The sequence below is a fragment of the Nothobranchius furzeri genome, chromosome 8 (assembly GCF_043380555.1).
Source record: "Nothobranchius furzeri strain GRZ-AD chromosome 8, NfurGRZ-RIMD1, whole genome shotgun sequence".
NCBI classification, from domain to species: domain Eukaryota; kingdom Metazoa; phylum Chordata; class Actinopteri; order Cyprinodontiformes; family Nothobranchiidae; genus Nothobranchius; species Nothobranchius furzeri.
In genome coordinates this window covers 52,266,143-52,276,178 of record NC_091748.1, presented here as the reverse complement: position 1 = coordinate 52,276,178, position 10,036 = coordinate 52,266,143, and the positions used below count along the sequence as shown (strand labels likewise).

At 42.0% G+C, this 10,036-nt stretch overlaps 2 protein-coding genes across 2 annotated transcripts; one reads left to right on the top strand and one right to left on the bottom strand.

The window, feature by feature from the left end:
• The first annotated feature begins 603 nt into the window (after window positions 1–603).
• amh (anti-Mullerian hormone) lies at window positions 604–3,070 on the top strand. The gene is made up of 7 exons (XM_015977279.3): window positions 604–851; window positions 970–1,188; window positions 1,329–1,492; window positions 1,567–1,678; window positions 1,751–1,850; window positions 1,919–2,340; window positions 2,413–3,070. Exons 1-7 carry the CDS (start codon window positions 752–754, stop codon window positions 2,820–2,822), a joined length of 1,527 nt encoding a protein of 508 aa, XP_015832765.1. The 5' UTR covers window positions 604–751; the 3' UTR covers window positions 2,823–3,070.
• Window positions 2,955–6,534, bottom strand: LOC129152315 (uncharacterized). The gene is made up of 5 exons (XM_054729993.2): window positions 6,402–6,534; window positions 6,236–6,305; window positions 6,022–6,156; window positions 4,164–4,240; window positions 2,955–3,384 (listed from the first exon to the last, which is right to left on the bottom strand). Coding segments are annotated over exons 2-5 (330 nt in total). The 5' UTR covers window positions 6,237–6,305; window positions 6,402–6,534; the 3' UTR covers window positions 2,955–3,267.
• Window positions 6,535–10,036: the final 3,502 nt, after the last annotated feature.

Below are 10,036 nucleotides of genomic sequence, written 5' to 3'. Positions count from 1 at the left end.
TAGCACCTTTCTAGGTATTAAACCATGAGGCACTTCAAAAGAACAAACTTTTCAAAACTTAGAAGAAAAAGGATTTTAAAAATTATAAAACTGATGCGAGGAAAGGGAAAATGAATCCGTGCATCCCGGGAAGGGTAGAGTTAGTAGAAAGAGCAGAATACGGAGAGGATGGTGATGAAGCTCACACCAAAGCCAGCCTGAACAGGTGAGTCTTCAGCTGCTTTTTAAAGGAGACCACTGAGTCCACTGATCTCAGGCTCACGGGGAGAGAGGTCCAGAGTCTGGGGCCACAGCAGCAGATGATCTGTCACCTTTGGTCTTTAGCCTGGTGCGCTGCAACACCATAGGGTTTGAAACCCGTAATGAGCTTTTAAACTGCTTTAATATAATTTATCATTGAAAACTGGCTCCAAACATTTTTAAAAGCCACATATTTGTGTTTGAGTATTTATCTTTTCTTACCTACATTATGTTAAGTTTTTCACCTATTGCGTTTAACTTGAATCTGCTGCCATGACCGATTAAAAAATCCTCCATCTTTCTTCAGAAAGCAGTTTGTTTCGTGCTTGGACATGAATTATATTTTCTCTCTCGATGAGACGAAGGTCAGCAAGTCTCATCAACAACATGTCCTGCCCTGCAGGGGAGGTGGGAGGGTGCAGAAGGTTTCCTTCAGAGTTGAAGCTGTACAGAACAACTGACAGGAGAAAGTCTGACAACGCAGGTGCTCCCTCGTTGCAGACAGCGAAGCATGCATTCTGCCGTTATGTTTCTGCTGTTCTGGAGCCAGTTTGGTGCCATGCTGCAGCTCTGGGGCGGACTGATCCAGCCTCACAGCTCCATGGTAACAGGTCAGGCTGTTTCCTGTGATTGTTGCACCTTTTTCAAAGGCGTTATTGTGTTGTCCATTTTGGAGTTAGGATATTTCAGCATGACTGCATGTTTCTTTTTGGGTGTATTTCTGTTCAGCAAACCCAGCTGTTGCAGTCCCGCGCCGTGCACCTTGCATCTTGGACGACACCGTTGCAATGCTGCGTGAAGCAGTGGGAGAGGATGGAGAACTCACAAACAGCAGTTTAGTTCTGTTTGGGCTCTGCGGGACATCCAGCTCGTCGCTCCTATCGGAACTTGTAGAAGAAACGAGAAGCAACAAGAGAGAAATTCTGAAGGTTCTGAACCCAGCTGCAGGTATTTATTACAGACTAGAATCAGAATCAGAATCAGAAAACTTTATTGGTCCCCATGGGGCAATTAATTAATTAGAAATAACATGTTTTAACATTTATCTATTTTATTCTTATGCATCGTCTCTTTTTCTCCTCCTTCAGTTCTTGTGTCAGAAGAAGAGGATCAAGAAGGCATAATGTTGAACTTTGACCTTCCGCAGTCATTTTTCCTGAATCCGTTGCTGATCTTAGCCTTTGAAACCCCTTTAACAGTTGGAAACCTGGAAGTCACATTCAGTAGCCGGTCTCTGCAGCCCAACACACAGGTAGCAATAACACCTGGTGAAAACATTGTATTTGAACTGCTGATGTCTTCTAATTTCTGTTTTTTTTTTTCTAGTCTGTGTGCATTTCAGAAGGAACACAATACATCCTACTAACAGGGACACCACCAGAGGGCAGTGTGGAGCAGAAATGGAGGATTTCTGCTCAGACAAAATCACCTGACATGAGTAGGAGATCCTTTTTTTCTGTTGTCATCGTCTCATATCACAGGCACCTTCTCATGTTTATTCTCATTGCAGAACAAACCCTAAAAGACCTCCTTACTGGTGGAAACTCGGGGAATAACGTCCTTGTGACTCCACTTCTGCCTCTCACATCAGAACAAGGAACAGATGCTAGGTCGCTTTCATGTTTCTCCTGTGAGGTTTTGTTAATGTGATCCTGGATAACCTCTGTTCCTGTTTCAGGCAGTCACGTGGTTCAGGTCAGTCTTCTCAGACCTCCTTCCTGTGTGAGCTGAGGCGTTTCCTGGCTGATGTCCTGCCCCAGGGCCACGCTGAGGCCCTGCTCTTTAAACTGGACTCCTTACAGTCTCTGCCGCCCCTGACTCTCGGCCCGACTTCCAGCGAGACCCTGTTGGCAGGGATCATCAACTCTTCTGCTCCCACCATCATCTCCTTCAACAGCTGGAGCTCCAACTTTCCCGTTCACCAGCAGCAGCTGGCTCTGTCCCCGGCTCTGCTGGAGGAGCTGAGGCAGAAGTTGGAAAATAGGGAGATGGAAATAATGGAGTTGATGACGCAGGAAAAAGTCCCTAGGAGAACTGCCGAGAAGCTGGAAAGGCTCAAAGATCTCAGTGGTTTCCAGAGGAAGGAACCTGCAGCAGATGGTGAGTAGAACATGACGAGCATATTTATGCTTTCAAACAATTCCTGATTCTTCTCTGTTCTGCTCTGAACAGGTGGGAGTCAGTACCACGCCTTTCTTCTGCTGAAGGCCCTGCAGACGGTGACCCATGCCTACAACATGCAGAAGAGGCTGCGGGCCACCAGAGCAGGCTCCAGCGGGTCCCAGGGGGGGCCAAACTGTGGGCTGCAGAGTCTCATAGTGTCTTTTGAGAGGCATCTTCTGAGCCCACAAAGGGCCAACATAAACAACTGCCAAGGCCTGTGTTCATTCCCTCTGCAGTCCAACGTCGTCAACCACGCCGTTCTGCTTTTGCAACACACCCAGAGCAACGGCGCGGGCGTGCGGGAGCCATGTTGTGTGCCCGTGGCCTACGACTCCCTGGAGGTCTTGGGCTGGGACAATGTTGGCAGCATTTTCTCCATTAAACCCGACATCATCGCCAAAGAGTGTGGATGTCGCTAACGCCGACTCCCTTCTGCAGAATATTCACTTTATTTACTTGTGTGGTTTTAAACCTCCATAATTGTCACATTTCTACTTTAATGTCAGTAATCTGTAGCATGCAGTATTCATACATTTTCTTACTGGGACATCTTAGAAAGATCGTTTTAGACTTTATTTTCACAGAAATGATGCAACATACTCTCTTTAAATGATAGCTTCAGTCCTTCATTGATTATTACAAGATCAATAAAAGAATTTTAAAACCACTCAATCCAAGGTTTTTCATTACAGTGTTTTTCTGTGTTCATTTTCCTGTCAGATAAATCAAACTGAGCTCTTGACGATTGAACCGAAACATGAAGCAGAATAAAAATAACTTAATGATTAAATGTGATGTTTTAGTCAGGAGTCAGAAACAGCTGATGAGATCTGATTAGTCATCTTTTAGGTGTATTTTGTGCTTTTATTCTTTAGATTTTGGTTTCAGGATGACTTTGTGGCCCATTGGCTTTCTCCGTCTTCTTATTGCTCCAACTTCCTCAGATCCCCACCAGCTCACCAGACTGTCCCATAAGGAAATCTGTCAACAGGAAAAACAACGTGCACTTACAAAGGGAGATTATTAACGAAGAACCAATGCTGTGGCACTAAAATGTCTTGGTGTGCAAAAACACATTTTCACATGAAGGAGAAAATCATTCATTAACATTTAAATCAACAGTAACTGCGGCAGTAGCGATGTCTTCTAAAGATAAACTTGATTCACATCAGAAAGCTTTCTGATATTTTTATAAATCTAAAGATGAATTCCTGTAAAATGAGAGCTTCAACCCTGTCAGCTGTAACATCCTGTAATAATCTCATGTAATCCAGCATAACCATCATTTACATTATTTTAAAGCGTGAGTCAACAGCTCTGGTAAAAGAAAACAAATGCAGCCCGTGACCTCCTGAGATAAACATGACTCAGCAAAGCTAAGTAAAGAAAATCAGTGCCGTTAAAAAGTGTTTTATTTTATTCCTCACTGATTTCTTCTGTTTCTGCTTCTTTTTGATTCACGTATTGATTTGTTTAATCACAGATTATTCTGGGTTTAACAAGGGTACATTTACTTTTTCACACGTTTCAGGTTTGGTTAGATTTTCTCCGGTGATAAAGGGAATCATCATTTGGGTTTTCTTTGTCTGGTACTGACATTTGTGTGCTGATCTGAAACCTTGTCAGGGAGACAATAAAGCAAAAACTCAAGAAATCCACGAGGGGTAAATATGTTTTACAAAGGCTTGCAGGGTTCGTGTTACTGAACATTTTAAATGATGCAGCTTTAAATGAATGAATGATTCAGAGGCGGAGCCTACCCGTGGTAAAGAGCCACTCTGCAGACTGTTGTACAACGGAACAATTCCAGACTCCTCCACCAGATAATCCAGAGCTTCTAAAAAAAATCATAAAACAAACAAACAAAAAACTATTCTGGGAGGTAAAAGTTCAGCTGTGCAGAATCAAATATAGTTGAACACAATAAAGTAATCCAGTGCAATAATAACAACAGAAGTAGAAATGAGTGTTTGGCACTGCACAGTCTGGCAGCATGAGATTACAGTTACTACACAGAAGATTTGTGAATAAATTCAATCAGTTTAACCGCCCATTTCAGAAAACAACCTCACATATTAAATTCATGACATAGATTGATGTCACGGTCTGAGGTGTATTCCTGCTGTCACTCCCTGTCTTTTGAGTTTTCCCTCTGCAGGTGGACATGTGGAGGTTGACCAAGCTGCAGCAGATCTGCTCATCAGCTGGCCAGGGGTATTTAAGCAGCTGAGAGACTCCTACACTTCGCTGGATGATTACTCTACCCGGGTACCTTCTAAGCCACCTCTTCACAGTATTTTTGAGCTCTTAGGACCTTTTGAGATTTTAGATGTATTTTGGATTTTGCATTTTACCCTTCCTGCTCTCTCGTTCACCAGATCAAACCTCCACCTTCATCCCCGACTGGCTATTCTCTGGAACTCCAACCTGCTTGTCTCTCAGCTTCTCCCTGGCCAGAACCACCTCCAGCTGCCCACCTAGCTACCTGGATCTCAGCAAACTCGGCTCCCTCCACGTCTCCCCTTCTGGATCTCAGTCTCAGGAATCTCCTCTCAGCCCAGACTGGACCACTCCTCCCTCGAGCTACTTTCCCCTCTCTCCAGACTGTGAGTCCTCCGCACAATTCAGATTCCTTGTTTTTCCCCTCGAATTGGATCTAACTCCCATCTGTCCACAGATTTCCCGCACCGGCTCCCTTTATGAAATAACTCGGCTACGTTTCAAGCTGCTTCCTTGGTTTCCCTTTTAATAAATTCTTATTTAAACACTTTCCTCGTCTCAAGCTGATTCTGTATGTTGTGGGTTGGACATCTACACCACAACATGACAATTGAAACATTTCAAGCCTTTTTTTTCCCCCTAATTTTGATTATTTTGGCTACAGACAATAAAATATAAAATCCAGTGTCTCAGAAAATTTGACTATTACAAGAAATCACTAAAAAGGAGATTTTAAACAGAAATGTCTTCAAATGTGTTTATTTGTACGCATCGACTCTTGGTCGGGTCTCCTTTTGCACGAGTGTGCATCAGCCCACACCTCCTCCACATTCTGGGACCTTGAATTCCAAATGACCTGCAGACTTTAAGAAGACTTTGGACCACTGAGCAACAGCCCAGGACTTTGTCTCTTTAGCCCAGGTAAGCTCAGGTGTTGACCATCATCTCAATCGGCTTCTTCCTGGTGCAGCGTTTTCTTCCATGTGATTGGTTGCAGCAATCTGTGAACAGCAGAGTTCCTTACCAATGACCTTCTGTGGCATCCCTTCCTTGTGGACATTGTCAGTGACTGTCGTCTGGACATCTGTCCAGTCAACAGGCGCCGCCATGATTGTGTAGCCTACTGACCCAGACTGGGACCAGTTGTAGGTGTTTGAAGTTAAATAGCTGATTAGAGTGAGACACCACGACTGTTCAAATTTTCTGAGAAACTGAATTTAGGATTTTCAAATCTGTATCAATAATCAAATTACCAGAAATAAAGGCCTGCACCAGTCCACTCTCTGTTCATGAGTTTCACACAATGACACAAGAGGTTTCTCTCAATATTATATGTATTTTTAGATGCATCTGTTTTTGCGTCTGAGAACAAAGAGACTGATGACAGCCAGCACTCACCGTGTACTTCATTAACTCCTGAGCTCACCAGTAGAACAGCCAGTGCCACCACCAAACAGCGGTTCATAGTAATTCCTTTCCATGGGTTTGAAACTTCACTTAAATTTTCAATGGACAGAATCCGTTCATAAGACACTAGAAAAGCACACAAATGCCCTAATTAGACATCTTATGTAGTTTTCCCACACTTAGATGGTTGTTTCTAGTCGTTTACTTGTGATATATTTTCTTTTGCTGCTTCAGTTGTTTGTATTTCAGTTCCCGACGTCTCCCTGAGCCAGAGCCTGAAATAGAAACATGCAGTGATGTTAAAAAATGCATTTAAAGGAGCTCAGAGGTTAGTTTGATTCATACGTAATCTGAAAAGACAATAACCTGACCTGGTTTGGTCTCTCAGTCGTGTCTCCTGCAGACGAGAAGTTCATATGTTGCTGGTTACCAGTTCAGAAACAGCCAGCTACTCCTGAGCTTCTTGATTGACAGGCACAGATGGGAGGGTTGGAGGAACAAAAACGGTGTTCACAACATGCTTGTGAACACACACACACACACACACACACACACACACACATTGGTAAATTTATACCTGTGAGGATCCGTCATTTACTTCCATTCATTTTTGTGACTTAAATGTTACTACATTCCTAACCCTAAAACCAATTATATGGGTGTGTTGTCCCCCCCCCCCCCCACACACACACAAAGAGAGATGACAAGTCTTTATTATATGTTTGCAGCAAATAAATTACAATGGGTAAAAGATCCAGCTCAAACAGGCAAAGTTCAAACAGCAACAATTAACAAACACCTGCTGCAGGTGGAGCAGAATCATTAGGTTATGCATATAACCACTGTTCCCTGAAGGAGAGGAACGAGGTACAACGAAGGTACTATGGGACATGTAGAGAGGGTAATTAGGTATGTATTTGGGTGCTTTTAAAGCTTAATATACTACTCTACACTTTGACCAATGCGATGTGAATTTCCATCAGAAGCAGGGACCTGAAAAGGCTCAACAGCCTAATATAAAAGGCTGGTTCTGTTCTGGGGATGACTGTGGAACCACTGGAGGAGATAATGCAAAGAAGGATTCTCCAGAGAATCAAGAAAATGATGGACAACCCTGAACATTCTCTTCACAAGACTGTCCGACAACAGAAGAGTGTCTTCAGTCAGAGGCTTCTTCAGTTTCGCTGCAACACTGACCGCTACTGGAGATCCTTCCTGCCAACAGCCATTGTAATATACAACAACTCTTTGATGACTTGATTATTATTATTATTCTGAGCTACTACTGCAATCAATTTCCCTCTGGGATTAACAAAGTATTTTGAATATGAATTGAATTTGAATATAATATGGAAATCCAGTCTGATTGGTCTTTAATGTTTAACCAGAAGATTTAGAATTCTTTGTTTATTCAGGGATTGTAGAACACTTCGTGTTGATTCGAGAAGAGAGTCAAGTTAATAAAAAGTAAGAATTTATTTTCCAAACAATTAAAAACACAACAAGTTAACTAATATTGACTGTGATGGATGGATCTAGGTGGATGGAATGTGATGTATGGTGACCATATGTGAATGTGAGGTTATCAGAACTTTCGTATCTAGAAGAACTGAGTTCTGGGTGAAAAAGGAAAGAATTTGGTTTGCATTAACTAGGAAGTTGATTCTTATCAAAGCCACATCAGATGCGATCATGTTGTGTCTACCTCACTCTTTGGAAGACCCTCTTCGTGGATCCGAAGGTCAGGGAGGTCGGATGACCTCTGGGCACAAAGGTTTGTAGAATAACCGCAGCGCCGACTCTCCAGTCCAGAGATGTTTCCGGGTCACAACAGAGGGATGGAACCGTTTGTGTCAGGACTCTTAGGGAGTCGGAGCAGCTTTGTTCAGCAGGAACTGTTTGCTGTGTCAGCGGTAGGCAGCTTTTAGCAGGGCTTGACAGCTTGCCAAAAATGCTCTGGGTTAAAGAGGTTTCGCTCCGGACGGCCATTCCGTAGCTTTTCTCTAGAACGGAGTCACCGTCTCGTGAGCTCTGTTTTAATATTCTCATATTATGAATTCTTGTCTAATCGGAACGTGCCATGTTAAGGGATATTACCAAGAATCTCAGAACATCACGCCTTCTTTGAGATACGGATGCTCTGATTTGGGGTAAAGAAATATCTATGTGTCATGAGTTTAACTTAACTTTAATTTGTCCTTGTGTCTGAGTGCGGGTGATGATTGCCTTGTCATATCAAACATTACTGATTACCATATAAATAAATCATTCAATGTAATAATTAATTTCAAACTTTCAGTAATTCAAGCACAGATCAATCAACCTCATTGCTTTAAGCACAGATTAATGAAGACATTATTATTTCACAAATGATTAACTCATATGAGTTGAAAACCGTCACTCTTATATTAGTCCAGTCCGGCCTAGAGAACCAGGCAGACTTGGCACAGAAGGACCTTGAGAGGGGAACAGTTTGTTGACAATATGTTATCATGTGTTCTGAGCTGCAGAGAGGCCCAGACTCCAGCTGATGGAATGGCAGGATCTGGCAGATTAAAGGCAACACATGTAGACTCCTGTCTCCATGTAGACCAGATACTGAAGGGGTCAAACTGTACATGAAAAACTGACCATTTCTGGACATTACACATTTCAATTCAATTCTTTATTCAGGACAATGCACATTAATAAACAATCAAATACATTGTATCGATCGTAAATGGGCTAGATTATAGCAAGTTGCTAATTTGCATCTGTAGTCCGTCAACAAGATAACTAAGTAAAAAAAGTAACACTATACAATTTAAAAACAGTCAGATATAAACGTTCCATTAAAATAGACAAACAAAAAAATAAGAATAACTAAAGATGCAAACATGTCTGGGAACCTTTAAGATGTAGTTTGAGGTGCTTTTTAAAGGTGCTATAAGTGGGAAACTCTCTGATATTCGCTGGGATGTTGTTCCAAAATTGACTCCCTCTAACAGACAGTACCATTTGTCCAAACGTTGTTTTCCTGTAGGGGGTCTGAAGGTCTCCTCTAGTGGAGGCTCTAGTACCATAGCCTTTGTCTGGTCTTAATTTTATGTATGCGGAAAGTGGAGGTGGAGCTAGTCCATTAAGTGCTCTGTTGATTAAACAACTATTTTTGAACGTAATAAAAAAAATTTTAATTAAGCATGTTGTACTTTGCCAGAATATTACAATGGTGATTTGACAAAGGCTTTTGATCCAAGATTTTTATAGACTTTTTGAATAATATTTCTATTGGTTTTAAAAGAGTGTCCCCAGTGAATGACCAGGTTGTGATGCAGTAGTCTATATGAGAGAAAATCATGGAGTGCAAAAACATTGTAGCTGAAATTGTAGTCATTGAAGATCTAATTTGTTTAAAGTTACTTATATTGAATTTAATTGTGTTCACTGTATGTTTAATATGTTTTTTAAAGGATAGTGTCGGATTCAGGGTGATTCCAAGGTACTTGAACTCTTGCACCAGGTCCAGCTCTACCTCCCCCAAGAACACGTTGGACCGCTCCAGATTTATGGATTTTTTTGTGAATATCATTGCAACTGTTTTTTTTTCAGTAACAGGCATGACTGATGGAGCCAAAGCTGTATGTTCTCCAAGGCTAATGTGAGAATAGATGATGCTTCTGGTGTACTTTTAGAAGGTGTAAAAATAACCGCATCATCCGCATACATTTGGAAGTGTACATTTTTACACACTTTCGGCAGGTCATTTACATATAAAGAAAACAACACTCGTCCTAAGATAGAGCCCTGTGGGACCCCTGCTGGACAGTGAAGGTATGATGACATGTCCCCAGCACACACAGACTGCCCTCTGTTAGACAAGTAAGATCTAAACCAGGCTAATGCATTTTCTGAGAAATTATAATGAGTCAGTTTGGTCAGAAGTGTTTGATGGTTCACTGTATCGAATGCCTTCTTTAAATCCAAAAAGACTGCGCCAGCACAGGTGGTTTTATCAAGCAAGGATTTC

What these genes read in the sequence shown, in the direction of transcription:
- amh (XM_015977279.3), top strand. Translation starts at nt 752, where the DNA reads ATGCATTCTGCCGTTATGTTTCTGCTGTTCTGGAGCCAGTTTGGTGCC. An exon ending in TCACAGCTCCATGGTAACAG is followed by an intron (nt 852 to 969) that starts GTCAGGCTGTTT and finishes ATTTCTGTTCAG; the next exon opens with CAAACCCAGCTGTTGCAGTC. An exon ending in CTCTGCAGCCCAACACACAG is followed by an intron (nt 1,493 to 1,566) that starts GTAGCAATAACA and finishes TTTTTTTTCTAG; the next exon opens with TCTGTGTGCATTTCAGAAGG.
- LOC129152315 (XM_054729993.2), bottom strand. An exon ending in AGGAGTTAATGAAGTACACG is followed by an intron (nt 4,241 to 6,021) that starts GTGAGTGCTGGC and finishes GATTTTTTTTAG; the next exon opens with AAGCTCTGGATTATCTGGTG. An exon ending in AGAGTGGCTCTTTACCACGG is followed by an intron (nt 3,385 to 4,163) that starts GTAGGCTCCGCC and finishes TCCTGTTGACAG; the next exon opens with ATTTCCTTATGGGACAGTCT.